The sequence below is a fragment of the Micromys minutus genome (assembly GCF_963924665.1).
Source record: "Micromys minutus genome assembly, chromosome: 18".
Taxonomy (NCBI): Eukaryota; Metazoa; Chordata; class Mammalia; order Rodentia; family Muridae; genus Micromys; species Micromys minutus.
The window spans coordinates 44,044,190-44,071,627 of NC_137953.1; the positions used below are offsets into that span (position 1 = coordinate 44,044,190).

The 27,438-nt window shown below is 36.9% G+C and overlaps 1 protein-coding gene across 3 annotated transcripts in view; it reads left to right on the forward strand.

The window, feature by feature from the left end:
* The window catches only part of CNOT4 (CCR4-NOT transcription complex subunit 4), a 97,409-nt gene that overhangs the window by 63,061 nt on the left and 6,910 nt on the right, over positions 1–27,438 (forward strand). For 2 of the 3 annotated variants that reach the window (XM_080932001.1, XM_080932002.1), the window contains exons 8-10: positions 887–944; positions 4,347–4,596; positions 5,859–6,356. In XM_080932001.1, the coding sequence (XP_080788127.1) occupies positions 887–944; positions 4,347–4,596; positions 5,859–6,356 (806 nt within the window). Of the gene's footprint in view, positions 1–886; positions 945–4,346; positions 4,597–5,858; positions 6,357–11,095; positions 12,893–27,438 lie in introns of those variants that run through there. The other variant, XM_080932003.1, reaches the window with a different exon arrangement.

A 27,438-nucleotide genomic window follows, 5' to 3' on the forward strand; every position in this document is an offset into this window, starting at 1 on the left:
TCTTTGAATGAGACATTAAAATGGACTTTAACTTACAATTTCTGCCTTAACCATTTATTATATCTTTTCTATATGAAGATAAATGTTAATATTTTGTCAGAAAACTTTTTATTAAAATATATATTGTTTATCTTGTGTATGTGTAATATGCATTCTTGCATTCTGTTCTAGAGACAGGATTAGTATACAAAGAAATATTAAAAGAAATGTATGGATTCTAAAAGCCTACAGAGAGCATTTCCATACTTTTTACCTCTGTCAAACAGAAAAAAATAATTACTATTTCAAAAACTATAATGGATGTTTTTATTATATGCACAAAACTAAATGATAGATGAAGATTTACTACTAATTGGAGTAGTGTCTGGTGTGGTCTTTGCAGTCCTGGGGATTGGACTTTCTGTCCAGGCCTTTTCACATACTAGGCAAGCGCTGTCCTACTGAGCGATATGCCCACGTACTATCAGAACAGTTTAAAACAGCTCCTCTTGTTCATTCTCCTCCCCAGAAGTCATTTATTTCAACCATAGTTTTAGAAACTAATTAGAATCTGAGTTTCTCAAGCGCTGTCCTACTGAGCGATATGCCCACCTACTATCAGAACAGTTTAAAACAGCTCCTCTTGTTCATTCTCCTCCCCAGAAGTCATTTATTTCAACCATAGTTTTAGAAACTAATTAGAATCTGAGTTTCTCATGAGGTAGAGAATATTGAGATCTTCCCTTGAAGTTTTAAACCCTTCCCATCTTACATAAAATCTTGCATCATAGTATCTCAAAATGTTAAGATGACAAAGTGTTTGTTTTTACTTTGGGGGAGATTTTTGTTTTTAAATTATTCTAGAATAATTTACTCTTCCTTTTACTTAGTTTGTTTTCTTTTGCAGCCCCATTGACAAACCTTCAGATTCTCTCAGTATAGGGAATGGTGATAATTCCCAACAGGTAAGATCTTGATAAAATGTCTTTACATTTATCCTCTATACCCTAAAAGGAACGTGCTCTATGCAAGCAGATTTTACAAGTTGAAAATACTTTGAATAGTGATACAGTTTAAGAATACCTTGGTGCATGGAGTGCTTTGTTAAATGTACTATAGCTAGCTTCTCTTTTCTATACCTTGTATAATGTAAGTTAAATTAGTTCTCTTCTCTTTTTAGAATTATTTCTTTGTTTTATATACTTGAATACATTGTAGCTGTCTTCAGACACATCAGAAAAGGGCATCAGATCCCATTACAGATAGTTATGAACCACCATGTAGTTGCTTGGAATTGAACTCAGGACCTCTGGAAGGGCAGTCAGTGCTCTTAACTGCTGAGCCATCTCTCCAGCCTCCAAGTTAGTCCTTTTTTTTTTTTTTTTAAAGAGTTTTGTTTATTTTATGTAAGTACACTGTAGCTGTCCTCAGACACACCAGAAGAGAGGTCATCAGATTCCATTACAGATAACAACATAGCATTGCACAGTATCCTACTGTACCAGTGTCTGTCAAGTCTGCTACAGTTTCTTATAAAATGGTTCCAGCTAGCTTGCCTTCTGAGTTCTTGCTTTGAAGTTATTTTGTGGGATATATTTACAGTCAACAACTCTCAAGTGGAGTTCAGATGACAACTTGTGGGATTCAGATCCCCCTACCTGAGCCTTAGGAGTCGAACTCAGGATGGAAGGCAAATATTTTTACCTGCTGAAGCATCTTTGTGGCTCTCCCCACCTTAAGTTATTCGTTTATTTTTTTTGCAGTGGGCTCTTTGAACCTGGAGCTCATGGTGGCTAGCATAGCTAGGCAGCCAACTAAGCCCAGGGGTTTAGCATGTCTTGTCCTCCTCAGCACTGGGTTAAGGACATGTGTTTCCACAGCTGTGTTTGTTATGCAAGCACTGAAGATTCAGGTGTACAGTACCCACATTATCTGAGTCCTCTCCCTGGGCCTCCATACATCTTGTTATATTGGTAAAAAATAGATATTTCTAAGCTCTTGTATAAAGAATGGCCAGTTTCCTACAGTGTAGGTGAAACTGATAGGTCTAAAATATATTTTTCTAAATGTCTTACTCAGAAATTCTATAAAATAACTTAAAAAAATCTGTGCCTTTCTATCTTTTGAGTTGACTTTTTTTTGTTTTTTTTTTTTTTTTTTTTTTTTTTTTTTTTTTTTGTTTAAATGATCTAAAAAAGTAGTTGGGGCTAGAGAGATGACTCAGTTAACAAAAAAGCACCTGTTGTTTTTGCTGAGGACCCAGGTTCAATACCTAGTAGTATGTGTGGCTCACTATCATTCTATCATTATTTCCAGAGGATCCAATATTCTTTTGACCTCTGTGTACACAACACACATGGGGTCCATGTACTTACACACATGCAAAACATCCATACACATAAAGTAATATAAATCTGAAATTTTTTTCGTTAAAGAGACAAGTTAAAAGTTACAAAGATATAAATTTTAGCATATAATCAGTGTTTGTATTTTTCTCTCTCTTTCTCTTTTTAACTTTTTTAGATGGTCTTATTTACAAGCTGGCTCTGTATTTGCTATGTATTGATGCTGGCCTTCAGTTCATGATTCTCCTGCCTCCACCTCCCAGGAGCTGGGCTTGCTTACATACCTGGGTAACCATGCTGAACAGGTTTTTTTTTTTTTTAGCCAGTGTACTATGTTTTCAGATATATCTAATAACACAATATTTGATATCCATCATCATATTTTGGTCATATCATGTTTTGATACCAGATTTAGAAAATTCTATTTTAGAAAATACTTGAGCTCTTCAGCAGTTAGAAACTTTACTTTTCTTTTTGAAATATACCTATTTCTTTTGCCACCACCAAGTTGTATCTTAATGCATTATACTTCTCATAGATAAAAGTAAGGCTCATAAGGCCCCAATTTTTCCCCAGGTACTCACATAAAAGCTGAGTGTATGTCCATAAACCTACCATTAGTAGGGTAGGGACAAGAGGATTCAACAAAGCTGCCTAGATGATCTCAGTTTCAGTAAGAGACCTTGTCTCAAAATCTAAAGTGGGGCATGTATAGAAAGGTACTCTGTACACACATCTGGCCTTTATATGAACTTACATACATGTATACATATTTATGTGAACACAAAAACACCAAAAACCAAAACAAAATGCAAAGAAGCTGTTTTGAACTGAAATGTTTTTGCTGTGGCTAAGATGTTTGTTGTTGTTGCTTTGGCTTGTTTGTTGGTGAGGTGTTGGGAGTTGAACCTAAGTGCTTTATGTATGTTAGGCAAGTGTGCAATTATATTCTCAACACAATGACAAGGATTTAAATACCTTTTCTTATTTTGACTTTTTGTTAGTAATACTGAGTTGATCAAAACAGCATATATTGGAGTCAACCTAAAATCATTTTTCATGTATTCCTTTGTGAACATTGGTGACATTAAATAAATTTGCAGTAATCTTAGTCATGCTTTTTGTTTTCCCAAGACATTTTGTATAAATAGTGCACAGATAGAGGAGGAGAGGTGTATTACTGTCCCTCGGGATCACGTAAAATTTGTCCTAGTTATAAGCACAGGGTTTTCTTTTTTCCGTTTTGTTCATTTGGTTAATTGGTTGTTGTTTGTTTTTGATGCTAGGGATTAAACACAGAGCATTATCCATGGGTGTATTTCCAGCCTTCAGAATTATTTTTTAATGATTGTTTGAGAACACCTTGATTAGATCTTCCTTTATTTTGGTCAAAATCTACAGTACTTAGAATTGTCTAATTTGCAAACAATGACAGTCATTGGGGTCAGTCACTCTTTCATTATCAGTTTGACCATTCCTGATCATTTGTCTTTGCTCCTAAATTTTTCACTCTTGAGTACTTGCTGTATAATGAAATTCTAGTTGGAAATTAATAGAAATAAAATTGTAAAAGAATATGAGACCAGCTTAGTATTTTCAGACACAGTTTTAAGTACATGTATAAGTTAATGAACTTTTTTTAATGTGCAAAAAGGAACTTTTTATTATAATGGTAGTCATTTTTATTTATTTTATAAAATATTATAGCTCACAAAATTTGTTATATAATAATATATAATGAATACACGATTTCTTTTGCCTAAGAAGGACTGAGGCTTCCACATTTTGGCCTTCCTTCTTTTTGAGCTTCATATGGTCTGTGAGTTGTTTCTTGGGTATTCAGAGCTTTCTGGGTTAATGAACTGTTTGCTTTTCTGAAATCCCATACTTTGATTAAGAAGTGAATTATTCTTATTTGAAGACCACTATTTGAAACCACTTGTTTGCAAATGTTTTAAATTGTGGTTTATTAAGATCTAAACTTACATCAAATTCTTTTTTTTTTTTTTTTTTTTAATTTAGATATCTAACAGTGATACGCCTTCACCACCACCTGGTTTATCAAAATCCAATCCTGTCATCCCCATCAGTTCATCCAATCACAGTGCAAGGTCTCCTTTTGAAGGGGCGGTAACAGAGTCACAGTCATTATTCTCAGACAATTTCCGCCACCCCAACCCTATACCAAGTGGACTTCCTCCTTTTCCCAGCTCTCCACAGACACCCAGTGAGTGGCCTACAGCTCCAGAACCACAGAGCCTCTTCACATCAGGTATGTAACAGCAGTGCCTACTACTATTAGTAATCAGACTCACAGAGATTGGCAGACTAATGGGACCCGTGTTAGTTGATGCATTTCTATCTTCTTTTCTCTCAACTGAAATTGTTTAAACTACATGGAATCGGATAGTGTGCAAGTTGTTGTGTTGCCTAGAAATTACTGTGTTAGAGAACAGATTTTTCTAGAAATCATTTGTCATTGTTTCTCAAATAAAATCTCACTGCTCTGGTTGGGCTTGGTGACATGTGCCTGCAGTTTTAGGTGGATCTAGCTTCATCTGCAGAGGGAGTGGCAAGACAGCTTGGGGTCCGCAGAGAAACCCTATCCCCCTAAAAAAAAAAAAATCCAATAGGAAAAAAACCAAAAAGATTATTGATCTTAGTGAAACTGAGGACTTAACTTTTAAAGTCAGGTTTTTGCTTATATAATCAAATTTAAGATCTTTTTCCTAACTGACAAATAAGTAATTTCTTTAGTAGTGAAAACTAAATTTTGCTCCATTTTATTTTATTTTAAATGTTTTGCCATGGTTTATATTTATATGAAAATTATGCTCTTAACTTTTGGAAATTATATGTTCATTAATATCCAGTGTGAGCCACATTCAGGAAATTTTTTTTTCACTTCATCACATTCAGATGAAACTAGACCAAGGAAAGGTGTGAGGATGAATGGTTTACATTCTCTTCATTGGAGAGGTGTGACTTTCCTTCTTTGTTTTGCCGGTTTCAGAAGTGCCATCCGATCTTGGTGCGCAGAGAATGACCAAGCAGAGGCATTTGGGATTAGAAAGCAGAGAGCACACCTCTTCTTACCCTTTTACCTTTTCTTATCAGTCGGAAAGATGGCAGAAATTAATATCTGCGATAGCACCTGTGACACAGACAATTAAAAACAAATAATCAGATTTTTAGTTAATTTGTCTTAGTGTATAAGAATGAACCTTACTAGCTTTTAGACTATATTACTTTATTTAAATGACATGCTGGTTTTGACTATGAATGGTTGGATATAATCTGGGTAGTGGAGGGAGATGAGGGGGTTTCCTTCTTATCAGGATAATCAATCTATATCATTCATGTTTTGAACTTAATTTACCAGTGAAACACTGCTAGAAATTTATAAGGTCCTCTGGAACTAGTGATCTTGCATAATATTTACGTTTGTTTTTCTGTTGTAAAGTAACATGTTTAACATCCATTGTATAGATAGACTATTTATTTTGTGTTTATCACTCTTTTTCTTCCCAAAAGAAACAATCCCAGTATCATCATCTACAGACTGGCAAGCAGCATTCGGCTTTGGTTCTTCTAAACAACCAGAGGATGACTTGGGGTTTGATCCCTTTGATGTCACTCGAAAAGCCTTAGCAGACCTGATTGAGAAGGAACTATCCGTCAAAGATCAACCTTCCCTTTCTTCCACATCTCTTCAGAACTCCTCCTCACACACTACAACCGCCAAAGGTCCAGGCTCTGGATTTCTGCATTCTGCTGCACCTACAAATGCCAACTCTCTTAATAGTACCTTTTCAGTCTTGCCACAAAGGTTCCCTCAATTTCAGCAGCACCGAGCAGTTTATAATTCGTTCGGTTTTCCAGGCCAAGCAGCCCGCTATCCTTGGATGGCCTTTCCACGCAATAGCATCATGCACTTGAACCACACAGCAAACCCCACCTCAAATAGTAATTTCTTGGACTTGAATCTCCCGCCACAGCACAACACAGGTCTGGGAGGGATCCCCATAGCAGGTAGGTTCATTTAAAGCCTCTGAGAATTGTGTATCATTCATGTCTTCAGGTTGCTGGGTGGTTAGGGAAGAGCTATTGGGTAACAAGACTACACTATAGTCTTAGAAATTTCTATGAAAAACTTTGCATCTTTAACCTAAATTTTTTTGATAGAATGAATGAATGCCTTGTAATATGGAGCTTTATAAGGATGGTGGAGTATTATATCTACTTATTGTTTGGAAGCATTTTATTTAATAGGATGGTTACCAAACCTTGAGATGATATGTAAACACAGAAAGGAAAGGAAAAAATGGGCTCGGAAATTATGGTATTAAGAAGGCCAACATCATAATAAAATTAGCTTGTGCTATATTTTAAAAATAACATGGTTAAAATTTTTTAGTCAAAATTAATGAGAGCATGAGGGATAAAGCCACTCTAACTGCTGTAACAATTATTAATTTTGACTGATAAATACATGCACACATCAAAACTTGCCATATGTGTATATGTCCTAATATTTGAGAACTTCAGTTATCAATGTTCTATGAGCCTATTATATGTCACAGACATAGTTTCTGTGGAAAATTGTTTAGGAGAGATTTTACCCTATTCCTTGGCTATGGTTTTCTTTCTCGGAACAATAATCAGGATAAAAGAGGTAATAAAGTTTAATGCCAGATCACTTCTGGTTGTGTGCTGCTATTGTGAAGGTTTCAGAATTTTAGAGTTTTTAGGTTTTATATAACATTTTTAAATGAAGTTTTGGAAATGAGTCATTCTGGTTAACTGTTTTCATTTAATTTGGGCTTTAGAGATGATATGATAAAACTTGTTCTCTCCTAATTCTCGTCAAGTAGAACAGAATAGTTCTCAGCCAGTTGTGTATTTATACAATACTTTGTCTTTTTCCTTTGTCGTGGCCTTTAGTATGTCCTGGCATAGTGTTAGTACAGTGATATACTTTAAACAGTAAGGTGTTCATGCTCTTGTTTTTAGCAAGTTTGATGAGTAGATTTAGACAGAACCATCAGTGATCATTGGCTATATTTATTTCCTTAGGGCCAGCAACATTCATGTTTTAGACAAGTAGATGGGTCTTAGTTTGTTGTTATGGATGTAGTGAATTTTAGCAGTTGAAATATACTGGAGATTGCCTGCTGTAGTAATTTGCACATTTGTTGGGTTCATGACACTTGTTCATTGCATTTTGAGGTCTTAGGGAATTACTAGGTCTTAGGGAATCCAGGGTGGCATTTTTCAGTTTGTCCTTTTTGACAGCCACTAAGTTTTCAGTTTCTCCATGCCTTTTTCTTTTCTTTTTCTCTTCAACATAGTGTACTAGAATGTAACTTTGTTTGCATTTGCTTTGTTTTAATAATTTAGAAAGAAGACATTTCAAGTTTTAGTAATGTGGTTTTTAGCTGGTCTTAATATTAAAAGTTAAAAGCTCTCCCTTAAATATGCCAAACATTAAAAAGTAAAGTAATGAGCCAATTATGGTTAACATTTCAGTTTCTTTTTGTCCCAACAATAAAGTAGGTCATAGGAGGAATACAAAAGTATGAAATGCAGATGCTATTTCAGGTACTTGTTAGTGTACTTGGAGAGATAAAATGAAAGTCTTATGAGAAAGTGGCTAACTTTATGTGTGGTTCTGAAATCAGAGAAATGGTGTAGCTAATCATTGTTGGGGAGAATTTTTTTGAAAAAGTGGGAACTGTTCTGTAATGCGGTATCTTGAATTTGGGTTTGCAGCAAAAGAGAAGGTCTTTTATGTTGATGGAAACTTCCTGAATAAAGGCATAGAGACAGGTACTGTGTGCCATCACAGTAAGCAGACTGTTTGCTATCACAAGAGGTGCTGTTTAAATTGTAGGAATACGGTAGAGAAGATGAAAAGCTTTGATGGAAGAGATAGTGGGTACTTGATGTTGGACTTTTGTTTGAGCCGTACGTGGCACCCTTGTTTGACTTACTGTCTGTCTGTCTTTATTAGGCTGCCTGTTCTTCCAGTTTCTGAGCCATTACTGTTCCTTAGCACCCAAGGACATTTCCAGATATTTCACACAGCAGATATTTTTGAATATTAGTAATGAGATATGTCTGGTTTGTTAAGTGTAGGTCTTTTTGTGATAGTTCTTTTGGATCTTCAACTAAGATAGACACTTTATTTAAATGTAGCATTAAGTTATAATTCTGTCCTTTGTCGTTTCCTCCTTTGACTATACTCAACCACAGAGCATTGAAAACTTTATTTTAGAGATGCTAAAAATGAAGTCACCAACGTTAATTCTGAGCCATTATTGTATTCTGTGTGGGGTGGGGAAAGTTATTCCAGATTTTCCATTTTTGGCTGTGATTCTTGCTTAGTGTTTAAATGGTGACTTATAACTAATCTTGTAAATAGATTATTTTTAAAGTATTGAAGAGTAGAGAAACTTAGTCTTTACAAAAATTTTAAAAATTGTCAAGAGTCACACTAGAATCCTATTGAGGTAGTTAATATTTGACAGATGTCTCAGAAAATGAATGTGCTAATAAGCCTTAGAATAGTTACATAATTATACTAGATGATTTGGGATTTTTCAGTAACTATTATAAATGGCCAAAAAAAATTTGAAAAACTGTATATATTTGTAATGCATCTGACTTGAAGCAGTTTACCTGGGAAATATCTGTCTCTCTCAAGCGCAGATGTGTCTGAGTCGGATGACTGGGAGGAACTCAACTATGCACCCTCTAGTCTTTGTCATGGTGCGCTGTTCCGCAGAGCTGTTTATTAGTGGAGACTACACACTGTGGGGCCTCTTACTTACTTGAGACTAATTTTCTCCTAGGAAAGAAAGGTTTACACACTTGCTCTTCAGCTGTACAGGGCTTTAGGGTTCTGACCTGTAGGAGGAAATCAGAAGTGCAGCCATTTTGTCATTGCAGATACCACATCTGTTTACTATATATTTGTATTTTTATTTTTTGTTTGTTTCAGTTAGTTATGAAAACACTGACATATCTGATACCTATCATGGCAGAACAGTTGCCAGAGGTGTGACAGAAAGCCAGCTTCCATTCCTTTGTCTAGATGAAAAAAGTTTTGGGTTTTAAATTGGTTATTTCTTTAGCATTTAAGTATTTTTAGCAGCATTATCTGTGTTTGTGTATCTGGTTTTCCAAGTTCAGAAGATTTTTGAAATATTCCTGGTCAGGAATTTTGATTAGTAAGTAGGTAGAAAGGATTCATTTAGATATGTTTTACTATTGAAACCATGTGCCTTTGTTATTTTTTTTAAAAAATCACTTGCTTTGTCTAGTTCCTTCATTTTAGGAATGTCAAAGCAAACTTAAATAACTTAAGGTGCTTGTTCCGTTGGTAAGCTAGGGTCACAGCCCAGATCTCAGAATAAGTGGTGGAAGTGTTTTTGCTTTGCTACACTGATACTCTCCTTCACAATTGAACATCACTGGTATGTGCTTCAACTTGGCTTTCTCCCAGTAGTAACTGACTTTTGCTCTCACATACTTGCAAATCTTTTTTAACCAGTTGTATTTCTTCATGAGACAAATTGGCCCAGCTTAGGCATATGACCTAAAATAAATGAATACAAAGAAAATAGAATGATACTTATTAACTTGAAAGTTAGTCTCTTGCTTAGGTCATTAGTACCAATGTTCTCACCAAGTAACGGAGTTTACATTTGCTTTGGCACAGTCTCCTTGCTATGTACTTTGAGGGTTGAAGAGAGAGTGTTAATGAAATAACCTGTTCTGTGGATCTAAAGACTGCAGTTTGTCAGTTATGCTGTCTTTCCAAACATAATTTTGCAGATTTATTTTTCAAAGAATTCTTTGCTAAAATGTTTTTTATTACGTAATGCTGAAAATTATTTGGAAAACAAACTCTAGTAAGTGTATGTCTATAAGCAGTGTTGTTTTAAGATATTCAAAAATATTTGAAATTGTTTAGGCTTTGGATTTTTCATGTTTTTGTTAATTCAGATTTTACTTATCAGAGAGCATTTTTCTTTAAATTTTTTGTTTTTATAGTAACTTCATGTTTTGTGTCGTGTAAAGCAAGTTACTTGTAGTGAAATAATTATCAATTATAATTAGGAGAACTAGTCTCATTCATGTCTAGTTTTCTGACTAGAAGTAGTCATCTTACTTTTCAGTCAATTGGATCATTGTACTGTTAATATTTTACTATTTCCTAATTACTTTAAATATATATAGTAAATTTCATATGCTAATGCTAATTTAATTAGTTAATATTTGTATCTAGTGTTTCATTTATCCTCGTGTGACTTATGTCTTTGAAACATAGATTTATAATTTTCTCTTTTAAAATCTTTTTTTTTTTTTTTTAATCTGTAAGTCAAGTCTTAAATTTTTTTTCCCAAACTAGTACTTACTGCTAAGGAATGTCTATATAAGGGTCCAATTGGCTTAAAAAGAATGGCTTTCCTGGTCCTTTTCCTTTTTTGTTTTTGTTTTGTTTTGTTTTGTTTATTTTTGGTGGTATATTATAATTTAAATATATTATATTTGATTTTACCTTAAAATAAGGGAGTGTTAGAGTTTACTTTTTTAGATGCTTAAGTTAATATTTTTAAATTCATGTCTTGTTTCACACCCAGATTCCAACCATTAAGCATGTATTTTATATATGTATCAATATTCCAAATATTGAAATCATTTTTTAAAGGGACTGTTAACAAATGTAGTCACCCGTAACTAGACCATGACTGACTTTTCCACAGGGGCAGAAGAGGTGAAGGTTTCGACCCTGCCACTGTCAGCCTCTTCCCATTCATTACAACAAGGACAGCAGCCTACAAGTCTCCACACTACTGTGGCCTGACACCAGACTGAGAGGAAAGGAGAGGATTAGACTCGGGGTGCTTGCATGGGCAACTGGATTTTTGCATGGTTCCTTTCTGACTTTGCATTTAATGTATACACCCAAAAGAGCCAATATAAACGTTCCTCATGCCGACAACTAGCGTGGACCTCGTAGTTGCTAAAGTATTTCTTCATTAGGCCTTTAACATAATTTATTAGCATAATAATTTTGCCATTGTTTCTCATGAGTGATACTATTTCTAACTCTTACAAATAAACTTAGAGTACTAATTAAGATCCCAGAGGAGATTAGCTAGACCTGTTCTTCTTTTGACTCTATTATTGGAAATATACAAAAGTAATGGTAGTTCTTTGTTTTTCAGTTTGTGAAAAAAAATGGTAATATTCTAATCTACTCCTGAAATTTTTGAAACATTAAGATAATGTCTATTGCATTCTTTGAATTCTTGAAAAGAAAGAATACATATAAAACAAAACTGGTGGTGTCATTTAATGCTCAGAAAGATGTTGTCAGCTGTTGTTTTAGTTGCCTAGATTCGTATCCTATATTATGCATTACATGTGTACGAACTGTTTTGTTCTTTCTCATTGCACATTTGCACTTTTATTTTTGAATGGTTGTTAATTATACATAGACGGTTAAAGGTAATATTATGGCCTAAATGCAATATCATCTGATTTCTAATGCACTGCCTAGTATACCAGGAAATGCCTCAAAAACAGAATTTCAACTTGTAGTTGAGTTATTAGAAACTTTAACATGGAGTGAACGTCGTATGTGAGTAGTAGCCGTGATAGGGTAACGTTTTTATTGAGCAAACAATAGTTCAGTAGGATCTGTTTGGAAATTTCATTGTTAAATAACAATGTGATAAACGTCAGTGGCCAGAAGAAGACTCAGTGTAGAAGAAAGCAGCTCGGTGTCCTGTGAAATGAGACCGTAGACGTTGCAATAGAGGCCCTTAGGTGATGAGAGACCAGAGAGTACTTCATGGGACATATGTAAAGGGATGCTTTTGATAGTGCAAAACTTCCTGAAATAGTTAAATGATAATAAAAAAATAAACTGAACTTAGTTCTGAGCAGTGGACAAAATCTGATTTAAAAAAAATTACCATAATTTGCCCAAAAGCATCTGGGGAGAAAAAGAAAGCTGGACTTGAGATTTAAAAAAAAAAAAAAAAAAAAAAAGTTTAAAAAATATGCCTTAATTTGTTTAAAGAACAATGAAACATGAAAAGCGTACTGTGAATACCAAAAATAAATCTTAATAATACTACTAATAAAACATCTTATTTGAAGATGATGCTGATGTTATATAGCATTGGCATTTTTGGGTTGTTTTTTAATATAAAGTATGGCAACTTCCTGTTACATATAATGAAATAAATGACTTCATCCTGAGGTATAGTGGAGTAAAGTGGAAATTTATTCTTACACTTTTTATTAATTTGGTTGAGGTCACGGAATTGACCAATTCTCTACTCATCTAAGTTATGTTTTTAGAGTTCAGCATAAATATCAATTTGTAGCCTGCATTTAAAAGTGAGTTTACAGCAACATTATAAGAAAACCACTGTCTTAGAAAATACAAGAACAATACTGTACACTTATTAAACTTCAGCCTTTTAACCAGACCTTAATTCAGTTGTGGGTGTCACTTGACTAACAGGTCATGATTTGCTGTATGTTGTGTGGGGTTAAGGCTTCTTGGGCTTTGTCACTGGAAATGTGGCTCCTTGTAATGATGCTCACTAGATCTTAGCTTTCTCCAGTGTTCATTGGTTCCTTTCTCTTAAAGCATACAGAGGATGATTGGCTCCCATTTATTCACTGCTTGTGTTGTGAACTGAACAAAGCTTCTTTTTCTGTTCTTTTTCATTCATAATTTGTATAGAAAATTTGTTCAAAGTGTTCCCAGACATTCTTGTAGTCCCCAGTAAGAGTCCCAAGGCTGTCTCTTTTCTGTCTATTCTTCCTCTATTTCTGATGTACCATGAATTTGGGAAATACCTTTTAGGCAAGTAGAACTCAGCATTGCAACTTATATATAGAGTGCTTAAAAACTTACTTTTTAAGTTTGTTTTTTTTTTAATTTCTAGACCCATAAGGCCTTAACTTTTTGTTTAATGTGGTCTTTAAAAGTCCTAATTTACATTAATGGGTGGAAGAAATTGCACAGTATATAAAATACTATTTTATGAGTTGAACAAATATAATTAAAATGGTGGAAAGAATGAGAAAATTTAAGAAACTTGAGGTTTGTCAATACATTCTTGTATGATGCATTCTACACTGGGATACTTTTAATACAGTTTCTACTTCTTTGACCAACCATCATAGTGACTAGGCTTTTCCTTAACATGGGAGTTTTAACCTGGAGTCCCAAACTCTTGGAAGTTGTATGTGAGTGATGGGTTTGTTTGCCTGTACATTTGTTTGTTGTCTTTCTGAGGAAGATCCATGCTTACTAGACCGATAAGAATTTGATAGCATTCTCCCTCTCCAAGAGGTTCCAGGTGGCTAAAACCTGACTGCCTTGAACGGCCTGGGGCCCTGAAGGACATAGTCCTGCCCTGACTTTTAGTTCTGGGGTGTAAATTGCTTTCTTATTTTCTCAAAGAGTTCAGTGGAGAATGTTCTGATAAACAGTGGTCTCCTCCTTCATTTGTTTTTATTGTTGCGTAAGGTGAGCTGAGGTAGATCTTGAGGGACAGCAGTCCTGTGCAGGGTTATTCCACATTACTTCTACCAGGTCAGCCCTTGGTACGCTCATCACAGCAGCCACAGCAGTCCGGTGGCAGCAAAGAATGCTAAATACTGGTAGTTCAGTGCTGAACTCTAAACTGATTTGGAGAGAGATTTCAAATAAAAACAAACCACTAGAAAAAGACACTGATCGCACTCTATTTTATACACTTATGTGCTGTTGTCTCAGCCTCCTGGAAACCCAGTTATGTGTGAGCAGCATTAGTGCTTTTGTCTTTTCATACTTGTGCTCACATAGTCTATTTGTATGGTATTCCAAGTACCTTCAAAACTACCAGAACTTTCTTCTGCTCTGGCACAGGTTCATAGGGAGGTATGGCCAGAGAGGAATTGCTGCAAAAAGCCCAGAGAAAGGAAGGCATTATAGGAGCATTTGAAATCCCACAAAACTGAGTACTACTATGTGGTTTGTAAGGTTTTAGATTTTCTTCTTTCTTTTTTTGATCATGAATATTTCTCTCAAATCTGTTTAATTGGTATAAAATATGAGACCATGTTAATAATGTCTATCTAAGCAATAGCCAAAGTCAGATATCTAGTGATCTTAGTAAATGTCTCTCCCTTGCTGAATGAATATTGGCTCTGCTTCGTGAGGTTGGAAAGTGGCTGTAGTGTGTGCAGGCATTCACAGATACATGCTTAGTGAGCAAAATCACACATTGTGCTGATTTAATAACAAGACAAACAACAGAAGTTGGAAGAAGAGCTTGTTTTATAAAACTTCACTTTTAAGGAGGTAGATCTTAAGCTACATTTAAGTTAAAAGGGAAAGATAGTCCCATGAAGGACTGAGCCACTGACCATAGGACTGGTAAACAGATTTGACTGAGGTGCAGGGCCCCAAGGAAGCTAAAGCCTTGAAAATGAGGAAGAACAGTAGTGGGGTGGGAGTGGTGGGATTTTGGCATGGTGTAACATTTTAAGAGAAGTAATTTGGTAAGGAATTTCATTGCAATTACAGCAAATTAGAATCCAGTTTTAGGATGCCATTATTGGCTAGTGCAGAAAGATGAGTTGGCCTAGAATAGGTTTGGCTAGATCTCTACTGACCTCTCAAATTGCATTAAATGGTCCAAAACAGCAGCTAGATTTTAAAAACACAGAACCAGGATCTTACTGTTTCTCATTCGTTGAGCTCTAAACTGTTTTGTGTGAAATGTAAAGTCACTAACCCACAGCATTGTTAACAAAGTACCTTCCTGGCCCCTTGACTGCAGTGTTGTTGTTGTTGTTGCTCTTGTTGTTGTTTTATTATTACTATTATCCCAGTCGGCCTCAAACTCACATATTGCTAAAGATGGCTTTGCGCTTCTGATCCTTCTGCCTTAATCTCCTCAATTCAGAATATTGGGATTAAAGATATGTTTCACTCTGTTCAGTTTTGTGTGACGTTGAACATTGAACCCAGGGTTTCATGCTTGGCCAACTGAGAACTACATCTTTAGCCCCATCCCTATCTCCATATTTCAAAAGACAGGGTCATATGTATTCCAGGCTGGCCTCAGATTCGCCATTCTTTATTTATCTCAGCTATCTGCCCCATGATACTCAGCTGAGGAGAGAAGTCTGTGAGATGAGGTTTCCTTTAGAGATTTGTGATATATTTACTAAAGAAATGTGTACTTTCTAAATGATATTTGGCTTAACATCATTTTCAGGTGTGGAAAAGCAAACAATTAGGAGATTGATTTGAAGGTAAAGAAGAAAAACATAAATAATTCAAGATTACATTGAAATATCCAATCTTACCGGGTGTGGTGTCACACCCTTTTAATCCCAGTATGGAGACAGGTGGATCCCTGTGATGTCAAGGCCAGTCTGGTCTAATTAGTGAGTTCCAGGAGCATCATCTTATAGTTAAGTCTGTAAGATGTTTCCTGCAAGCCTATGGTGTGAATGACTGTAGATTTCATGACAGAGAACAGAATAGTGTCCAGTGGATGACAAATAAGGAGGTTGTTATGGCCATCGTGATGACCTCAGTGCTGACTGATGGACGAGAGCCGGGAGAAGTAGTGGATTGTGTGGTTGGAAGAACAGCTGGCTTTGTAACCCCTGTGTGGTCTCTACCCTGTTTTCCTGTAGTCTCTTATCTCAGAGTGTGGAGTAGATCTGAACTGCCGAGAGTGTGATCTTGCCTTTAGAATCCCAAGTTTGGCTTTCCCTAAGTTAAAATGCTCCAAAGGCAGACTTCTGAAAGAATGATGGGGGCATGGGAGAAGGGCTGGGGAAGGCCTGGGAAACCAGCGATCAGATGAGTCAGGCTTGAGAAAGTTCAGTATGTGCAAAGGAACTGTCATGTCTGGATCTGAATGGGTTAGATGTGGGGCAGATGAGTCTGTTAAGGCGCCTACTGCAAAACCAGATGCCTGGTTTCAGAAGCAAACTAGAAAGTCCCAGCATAGGCTCTCTACTCACGAAGGCAAGGCACTCCACACAGCTGGATTTGGTTCTTGATTAAGGTGAAATGTGACGGTTGTTGCATGCTTCTGCATTTTAATGGTCAAAGAAAGTGTCTGCTGTATTTATATAGCAAGTTAAGAGCACAGCAGTGGAGTAGAGAATTTAGTACACCATCAAACACAATGACAGTATTTTGGTAATTTTCCTCCAATGAGATTATACTGCATGATCAAATAAAATCTACAATTTGGGGGGGCTAATATATTTTTGACCATTATATTTTATATCCTTAGGTGGATAATCTTTATGAAAAGTTACTTAAGTGTAAATGGGTCAGGAATGAAGGTGTATGTGTGTGCGTGTTTGTCTTCATCTAGTTGATGTCAAATATCCTACTTTGGAAGCAGCCTTAGTTTTCTGGAATGAGTTTTTTTTGTTTTTTTTTTTTAAGTTAACTCGATTTACTTCCATATATGTAGGATGAGATGTCAGCTGTGTCTTATTGCTCAACAGTGCTACATTTATGAAACTATGCGGACTGAGAAAACACTGTTCTCGGACCTCCTTACTAGTCTGTGATTTCCTCTAGGAGAATTAATATTACTATCTTAGTTTCATTTCTACTGCTCTGATAAAATACCCTGACAAAAGCAACCTAGGAAAACGGGGCTTGTTTTTGCTCACAATTCCAAGTTATAGCTTATCACTTGGAGGAGTTAGAATCCAAGAGCATGTGGCAGCTGTGACATTTTGCCACAGTTAAGCAGAGAGGGAGGAGTTAACCATGCGTGTTGTACCAGCTGTCTTTCTCCATTTTACACACTCCAGTACAGAAACTCGGGGAATGGTGCTCCCTACTTTCCCGCTAGGTCTTTCCCCACCTAAATGTAATCTAAATAATTCCCCAGTGATGATAATTCACAGGCCAAACATCTAGATATACCTTCATTGAGACCTGGCTGACAATAGATTTTCTCAGTTGGCAAAACTAACCATCACACCACTTCTCATTGCTAGTCATAAGAAAAAAAAACTAACCTGTCAGGTACCTAGAACTGAGGTAAACCTAAGTAATAAGCCACTTGAAGACTTGTATGAGATGCCCAGAGTTTGTAAAATTGTGTGAAGTGTTGGCTTTAAGAGGCTCTCCATTCTTTTTAGCTGCTTTGTGACTACACTTCTTAGACAGCTCATTTGGATTATTCTAAGGATTCCCAGAAGCACCATACTGACCTTAGAACTGGGCTGCCCCCCCAACACACACACACACACACACACACACACACACACACACACACACACACCTCTCCCTCTGTGTACTTTATAGAACTCTTAAAGTGCCCATGTCTTTCTTTTCCATAAAATTAACTGTTTAAATAGTACAGGACAATGGCCCAGTAGTGCTCTTTAATTGTCTCATTGCTAGTGAGAATCTTTGGCCTCTGTATTGTTAGGACAATGTGATAATGGCTGTATCTAAATATGTAAAATAGGTAGATTCATATTTTACCCCGAAAGCTAAAAGGAAATAAATATCAAACTTGAATATACTTACATCTTTTCACAGTGGTACCACTTTAACTTAAGTTTTGACAGTTTTTATTCTCAACCAACCCCCTCCCTTAACAAAACAAACCCCCAAATAATGAGCCAAAGCTCTTTGATTTCTTCTAGAAACACCTGCTTGCATAGTTTGAAAATCTTACTGTCTTGAGGATACTTAGCATCATGCAAGAAAGCTTTACATTAGCCAGACTGTGAAGTATGCTGTTTGTTTTCTGTGTGCATGGGGCCTGTCTGCATGTGTAGGTTCTATGTCAATTCCCTAGTCCCCTAACTGTATTTATTCCTGATGTGTTTCACTTCATTCATATATTTTAGACTAATGCTGTCTTTTAAAAATATTTTGTCAATTTCTTAAGTTTTTTTTTTTTTTTAAAGATACTGTTTAAATGCAACAAGGATGGAGAACTTGCCCCCAGCTTAACCTAGCCAGTCTTTCTATTTTAGTTTTTTTTTCCCCAAATAAAGATTTTTATAACCTTTTCTTATCAAAGTTTACTATTAAATAACACCGTCCCATATCACTCTTTAGAAAAGCCTACAGAAACACCGTTTGAAGATTCACATTGCAAACATGAGTTCAGTAGCTACCACAGTCATTAGCAGTGCTCTGTGGAAGGGTCAGGTAACATTCCAGTCTCAGATTCAAACACCAATTTAGAGTTTCTTTAGTCCTGTCTATTTTCTATTACACACAAAACTCACTGGAGAAAAGACCATTATAATTCTGAATTTTCTTTCATATGTTCAACTCACTGGAAAAAAGAACTTAAAGATTCTGGATGTGTTTCCTCACTAAATGTTGTGTTTTACAGTTTAACTATTCTAGAAGTTTTCTCAAGGGCTTTCAGGTGAAAGTAGATGAAAATAAAGAAGGCTTTCAAAATGGCCATGGACCAGCAGTTACCATTTGGCCTGTAATCAATCAAGTAAAATGTGGCCCAGTGATTTTGGAGAAACTTGAAGAAATGGGGTTGGGGAGGGGGAATGCTGTAGTCTTTCAAGTGTTCTTCATGTAAACTTCATTACACGATTGCCAATGTCAGAATAAAATAAAGATTAAAAAGTGGTGGAATTTAATTCGCGCCAAACATGTCTTCAGTACCAAAGAGCACTTAGGAGCAGCTACACTGCTGATAGTTCTCATACCGTGAAGCGGACAAACAACCCTGACGGCTGCGCAGTAAGGGCTCGAAGGTGCACCGCAGCAGCACTGACGGAGAAGCAGTATCCTCTGCTACTCCTCACACACTGAGAGCTACTTTGCTGGCTTTTTAAAATCAAGGACATTGTGGTGTTGAGCCTACTGGAACAGGAAGAACTGCACAAGGATTTAAAGATGATAATACATCAGCATCTCCAAAGGGGATCTCAAAGTTGCCCCTGGTGAACTCTAACAGCCTGCTGCTATTTCTTGATACAAGTTGAATTTCAGTGACTGGATTCCACATTGGCTTTGCTGTTGGTCTCGACAGAACTGAATGTCAGTCTGGAACCTTGCTCTCAGCGCGTTACTGGTAGCCATTGCCAGAAGTCTGACTCCACGAAGCTGTGTGGTGGTTTTTTCTTTTCTTTGCACACCCCCAACCCCCGTACATCTATAAGTTGACTGCCCAATTAAATAAAGGTAAACCAGGCCCTGGGTTGTAAAGTTGTCAGCCAAGTAGAAACATTTTGCATTCACCTTAAACTGAGTGCTGTTGTTCCATTTATGTGTTTGCTGTTAAAAGAATACTTTTTTTTCCCCACTAAAATCCATAAGTGTAGCACTTATGCAAGGCCTTGTGTTTGATCTCTAGCTCCTACTTCCCCCAAAATCATGGTGCTTACGGATTACTGCTCTATCTACCTTAATTCGTAATGCCCACTAAGGAAAGAATGTTTATCAGGTTTATTTCCTTAACCCTTCTAGATGTGATCACTAATAAAGATCACTGTCATCTCAAATGGTCTAAGACACTCCTGCTAGATATATACTCTTAAAACCAGACATATTAAGTTTTGTCCTTTTTAAAATTTGTTTTGAGACAGGTTTATACTTTTTAGCTCTGGCTGCCTGGAACTTGCTTTGTAGACTAGTCTGGCCCTGAACTCAGAGATCTGCCTACCTCTGCCTCCACACCCAGCCTCTCAATAATTTTTAAAACTTATTTAATAAAATAAACATGGGTTTAAAATAATCCCCAAATGTATAATTTAGGTTATAACTATTTCAGATTTCATTTTTTGAACATCACTATTCTGACAGCTTTTGCTCCCATCTTTTCCTTTCTTTGGACAAAGAGTCATTTCTTGCTCTATGTAATTTACCACAATAAGTGGGGAAGTCACAGCTAGATCTTCTAAGTTTATTTGTATTTTATTGAGACAGGGTCTTATGAATTTAATGTAGCATGATGACCCAGAATTTCCTAATCTTCTGAGTGTTGGGATTGCAGGCAGGTGCAAACATGTCTGCTTATACATAGCGCTGGGAATTACACACAGGGCCTTGTGTATACTAGGCAAGCACACCATCAGCTGAGCTACACTCTAATCCATAGCTAGACCTTAATGTTAGCTAGATGTATGCGTTCCCTGCTGGAGCCAGTAGCCCTAGATTTTTTTCCCTATTAGAAGAAAGAGTGGTGTTTACTGGGAATGGTAGTTGTCATCCGTGTACACTGTTAGCAGGGACCATTCTCCTCTCCTGTGTTCATTTCCAAAGCGGAGTTTGAGATTTTAAGTGATTATATTCATTTCTTCCTCTCTTTTTGAATTAAAACAACACATTTGAACAGAAGGCATAGTCTGGGTTTTGGAATTGACCGAAGAGCAACCACTGCATTGTTAAATGTTGAACCAACAGATTTTTGACATTGGAAGGTTTTGATATTCAGTTCAGGCAAGTTTTTAAGATAGTCTTTAAAAACCATGTAATACTTTTAATTTCTTTTTTCACTAAAACATTAGTTATAATTCAGGCAAGTTTTAAAGACAGTCTTTAAAAACCATGTAATACTTCTAATTTTTTTCACTAAAGCATTAATTATAATTCAGTTTGAAGCTCCAGAATATCTGAAGCAAGAATTATAGTTTCTGACTTATATTTAAAATGTACTCAATTCTAATCTTCCTTCCCTCTTTCCTTCCTGCCTTCTTTTTCAGTGAGCTTGACTATTGACTGAGAATTGGTTCTATCGAGACCATCTCTGGCAATCTGTTTCAGATTCAACTATATAAATCATAACTAAGGATGAACACTTAAATAAATACATACTTTTAAGTGATTTTAAAATAAAGTCTTTTTAGTGGACTGGTGGTAAGCATAAAAAATCTTTGAATGCATCAGAGTCTTTTGTAATGCTGTCCTGCACAGGACGACTGGCTTTTGTTTAATGAAAAGGATGTGTTCTTTTAGGACAGACTGACTGTGTGTGTGTGTGTGTGTGTGTGTGTGTGTGTGTGTGTGTGTGTGTGTGTGTAATAAGTTTAATAATTATAAATATGTGGCATAAACATACATCATAGTAATCAATAATACCAGGTCATTGTGTTGTTCAAGAATTGCCCTGTTCTTTATATTGAAACATCACTTGAAAATTTGAAGCAGAAAAGTTTCGTTTTACCTTAGTAAATAAATAAGAGAAAGGAAAAGCAAAATAACCTTTTATAATAACAGCAAAACCTGTGTGCTTTGAGATGTTTTAGTCTCAAGGCTGAACTGGAAGTTAAAAATCTCCCATGTCTTCCACACCTGCAAAACTTCTTCCATTGTCGGTGTGTCCCAGTTGAGGAGCCTACAGTGACACAGCACAATCATCCAGAATCCTAGTTTGTGTGAGGTCTGCTCACTCATGCTGTGCACACTGCACAGAACTAGACATTGCTGTACCATCCTGATGCTCCTCTGTTGTGCTCACGCCCTCCCCTTAACCCTCAGGGCTGTGTGTACTGTCCCTATAGTTTACCTGTTCCCTTTGGTCTTTGGCGTAGCTTTTTAGCTTCTCTTCTTCCAACTATTAATATATCTTTGTTTCCTCTAGTCTTTTTCTCCCTTAGCGCACACATTGCACATAATTAGTGAAATTTCAATATGTATATGCTTGTTTCAGAAAATGAGCATTTGTTATACCAGCCAATCTCAAACCTTAAAAAATGCCTCTGGGTTTGCAAACTTTTACAACAGTGAGAAATTTCTGGAGTGTGTGAGCTGTTTGTTAAATCGCATCTGGAGTCATCTGTTATAACTATACCCATTCTGTTCTGTTCTAATATAAAATGATGATCATGTTCTGAATTTTTTAAATGAAATTACAATAAAGTAAACCATTATGATGTCTAGAAATACTTAAGCATGCAGCTCCTAACAAGTTATGAATTTGCCGATTACAATAATGATGTTTTGGAAAAATGAAAAATTTTAGTTGTTTCCTTTGAGATTTTTGTTAATTTTTAAGCCTTAAGATAATTCTGTGCTTGTAGGAGGTGTCTTAGAATCAGATGAAGCTGACTAGTCTTCACAGTTGTAATAAAAGTGAACTGTATAATCAAAATGCAATAAATAAAAACATAGCTTTAGTGATGTAACTTTTAGAGCATTGGAAAACCTCTTAATCATAAAATTTATGAACATCGGAAATCTTAGAAATTTCAATAGCCAAGACCATTGGGAATTGCTACAAAGTCAGCAAAAATGTCCAATTTAAGCGCAAAGCTAAAGAGAAAACTTGTACCCTGTTTTTTTTTTGTTGTTTTATTTTTTGTTTTTGTTTTTTTTTTAATGCGGTATCAACAGGGAACAATCAAAAGCTGTGCTGGCTTTATTGGGAAAAGCCACTCTCCAGTCGTTCAACGGGGACCTGAGAAGCAAGCAGAACAGTGTAGGAGCAGGGTAGGCAGAGTTGATATTCACTGCATGTTTGGGGGGTGATGTTGCTTCCAGAGCCTGCAAGGCTTGCACCCACTTTTTGTAAGAGCTTAGCTTTGGCATCATCTAGTCAGAATAAAACTTGAATTGTAACCTGTCTCTTCCTTACAATAATAGTGTTGCTACTTTTCGTTTTACTGTTTATGTGATGTGATATGCACACACGCACACGAACGCATAGTGTTGGTCTTTACTGAGTTAAACACAGTTCCAAAAGCTTCTATAAAATATTTCAATTTTCAGAATTCTTCAAGTATATCGATGAGCTATTAAAACCCTTTATTTTACTGAGTAGGAATTCTTTAGGACAGCTTGCAATTGGAATTTTTTCCTTTATAGTTAAACCAGAATCCTTTTCTCTTTTCCCATTTGTACCTCTTACCAATGCTGCTTGACAAAGCTGTGAAGACCGATCCTGCTTGTCTCCTACCTTTTGAATGTAGAGCCTCAGTTCAGCCATTTACACATAAGCTGACACCCAGTCCTCTCTGTAGTTCTCTGTAATTTATATCAACGGGACACTGCCTTTCTTAAAGACAACCTACATCAGATGCCAGTAATTGACAGGTGGTCAGTTAGCCATTCTTAATGCCAGTACTTGTCCTTACGTGCATGCTTATAGTCCTTTTATAAAAGCATCTAGAAAGGGGGGGGGGGGCTCAGCTAACTAAGCTTGTGTTATTTCTGATTTAGACATGTCCATTTGTTTACATGGTGTTTTTAGATGCTCAGTACCAGTTTTCTTATCAGATACCACACATCTACTAAGTAAAATCATTATGCCTTTTCCCACCCACATTACTAGATAGGTAGGGTTTTCCCCTCGTGTACTCTTGATGCATTTTAGAAAAAAATCAGGAATGTATACTTGATATATTTTATGTGATGGGTTTAATCTAATTAGAGGGTATTCTGTTTATATGTCCCTATCTTACAAGTTTGCCTTTAGGAAAAGGTTACATGATTACAAACTAATAGATAAATGTTGTTATGACTACCTTGGGTAAAGAACATCAGGATTTTAAGAAGAGGTACAGTTTTTACTCCCAATTATGTCGTATATACAGTTGGGTTTTTGTTGCCGTGTTTTGAACTTTTGTACATTTTGTTAAATATACAGAAAAGCAGAAGAGCGGTGGAATTAAACCAAGCAGCATGACAGAGGCTGACACAGTTTTTAACTCTGTGTTGGCAGCAGTGCTAGTCTTAACCATCCTTACCTCCAAAAGGGAGTCCCTAAAACAGCATGGACCACTCAAACAAGACACATCACACTGCTTATTGACAACGACAGAGCCTAGCCAGACATTATTTCATGGGCTTCGTTCTTCACGGAACGGCTTTTCGGCTCTCATTGGTCACTGTATTCCACTGTGTTTGGGTCTGATGTATCAGTGGGATGAAAGAAGAGCTAATACAAAGCCTGAGATTTAGGCAGGCAACATCAGAGGAAGTAAGCCACAGGGTTCAGGAAACGGATATTTACTTTGAAAGTAGTTGTCAGTGGAAGATCCCTCCATGACTATCTGCTCGATTTTCACAACAAGTGTAACTTCATGCATGTGTCAGCTGGGTGGGAGCTATATAGTTCTTGACAAAATGTTGCTGTATCCCAGAGAAATGTCTGGAGACGAGCAGAGCAGAGCAGTTGTTGGTGTCAGTAAATGAAGAACCTGGGCATGTTGCTGCTGCAGTCTGCGGCTTGCTCTTGTGCGTCTTGTCTCAGTGATGGCTGTGCTCTCAGCTGTGAGGACTGACAACTGCCTCCGCATCCTCTCCACTCTTCACAGTGTTCAGTCTATCCTTTGGCCAGGAGCGCCTGTTTTTCCAATAAGGTGGGTGGGAGAGAAACGAACATTGAAATGCGCTTGATGTTAGTGACCTAAGATTGAACAGGAGCTTTCCTGCTTTCGTTCATTCTTTCATCATTCTACACTTGAGGCTTTTTTTGGGGGGGGGTATTAGCATGCATTCGATCATTATGGATTCTAATTTTAATCCACAAGAATTACAATGCTCTTACATTACAGATAGTCTATGTAAATTCTATCTTTGCTAATCTTTTCAAATATAATTTCATCAGATCTCCCTCCCTCCTACAACTGACTTTTATATACCATCTCATTTTCATTTTCTTATTATTAAATTTAATACAACAGACACATATGTTAAAAGTTATCACAGAAAGGGTCAGAAGGAACCTGAATCAAGATACAAACATAAAAGTTCAGGGAAGGGGAGGAGTGAGAGGAGTGGACAGAGGGAATACAGACAGACAGACGGACAAATCTGTCTAGGATGTCAGAGAGTGTTGTTAATTAACATTTACCAGTGCATAACTAGAATTCTGTAGCCTGTGAATCATTGCTCCCACATGGGAGCCACCTTTACCCATTCTTTTTCTGGCCTATTTTGGAAAAGCTATTTGGCAATCCGGAAGAACATTGTTCAGTGCCATTCATCTTGTTGCCTAGTGAGGATCAAACACGATTACCAATCCAAGGGGGAACTCGGAGACAGGAAAGAACGAACTTGTCACTGTGGTAGTGACAAAAGTAACCAGAATACTTGCCACCTAAGAACTGTAGCCCAGTTCTTCTTTGCTAGAATGGTAAATCCCAAAGAAAATTTGAAGTTTTATAGTAGGCAACTAGCTTTCTTGGGCAGAATTAGGTTTCCTTCCCTCTTACTGCCTTGGGAAAGACCTGTAGGGGAATGTCTTCTCAGGTTAATTTTCTAGAGTAGATGTAGACCTCACGAGATTCCAACTTGGTTGACACCTCGCATGTCTGCAATTCCGTAATCTGTTTTAGGGAAACCATATTCAGTAAGTGCTTTGGTGGTTTACCACGTCTTCTTGGGTGTGTTTTTTGTAGTCCGTGTGTTTCTCACAGGGCTTCCCCTAACCCCAGCGTGCTCAGTCAGCGTTAAGTTTCATGCTTGTCAGAGCTCTTATCTGTGAGTCTCTTCTTTCATCAGCCTCACTCTCCTTCCTTCATTGAGCATTTTGTATCCTCTGACTGAGGCTTCTTCGGATCCTGAAATTCCCTTTTCACATATGTATCTTTTACATTAAATATATAGTTTGTTTTTGTTTTCCAGATGGGTAGTGCTAGGTATCTGGGCTAGCTGAAACTCACTTTATAGACCAGGCCAGCCTCACATTTATGGTGATCCTTTTGCTACTGAGCTGATAGATGTTACGCCATAATGCCCATCAATGTGGTCCTTGGTTATTTATATACACATTCACACACAGACGATATCTGGACACCTTGTTCTCAAGATGATCTTATTCTTCTCTCAAATAGGTTTAATAGGTCCTTACAGGAACATTCTAGAACAGGAAAAATGCACACTTTGTGAAACACACCTGCTTATGTTTCTGTGATTGCCTGACTGCCTGTGTTCTGCACAGGAGGCTCTTTCTCTCGTCCCCTGATCTTCTCTGGGCACCAGTGATACCGTCTCTGGGATGGCAGGATCACTCACTCCCTTCTTTGTGCCTTACAGAACCTGTTTGTTTCTACCACAGTATATAGTGTTCCACACATTGGTTATGTTGCATGTCTGTCTTCTTGTACTGTATGTAGCTGCCTAGACCAAGACTAGTTTGGTAGTGAATTTTACAGAAATAAATGCTTCATTTAGAGTTATCCTGACTTTGGTTACTATGCTGACATTTTAAAATTATATAACCTTCCCTTAACTTCGCTGGGCTGTTGTTAGCCCTGAAGTAATGATGACATGTAACAGGGTGAGGAAGGGTTTCTGTGGTAGAAAAGTGGTAAAATGTTCTTTACAAATCTTGGCTGCTGCTCTTTATACATAGTAGCCGAATGTTGGCTTTTTAAGAAGCATGTCTGGCTGTACATGGCCGCAGATACGCTTTATTCTCCCCACTCCGGAGGCAGAGGTGGATGGCTCTCTGATGCTAGCCTGATCTACATAAAGAATTCCAAATCAGCCAGGGCTACATAAAGAGACCCTGTCTTTAAAGAAAGGAGTTAGCATTTTCTACTAAACAATGCTAATGCATTGAATTTTTAAGTATATATCTTAAGGTGCATGTGTTGTGGCGTCTGAATAGTACTAAGACTTCTTAGCAGCTCGTTTCTTTCTTGTTTACATCGAGGGAAGCTTTTTGGACCCTTAAATGTCCACCAGCTTCGGGAAGGTTTGCTTGTTTTTGAAAAGAACCGTTTGTTCATTGTATAACACACTGAACTTTGTATAGGGCCTTCAAGTCTACAGCTGTCTTGAAATAAGAAAAAAGGTGTAAGAAACCAGGATGAGTATTGCTTACACTGTGTGCCATCCAGAACAACCTGGGTAAAAGAAGACAGCTTTTTAGGGAGACTGCTCAAAAATTAATTGAAGGGCTCCAGGAAGTATTCTGGTAAAGCAGAATGTCAGGAGATAGTCTGAAGTGTGCAGCGCATGTCCAGCTGACCCAGATCTCCCATTGGTGCCGCTGGACTCCCGTACACTGCATAAGTGAAGTTTGACTGTTAAGTATTTTGTTAAGGTATCTGACATTTCCCCTTAGAGCTCTCTGTTATTTTCCTTCCTGTTTAAAATCTTATTTTTAGGGCT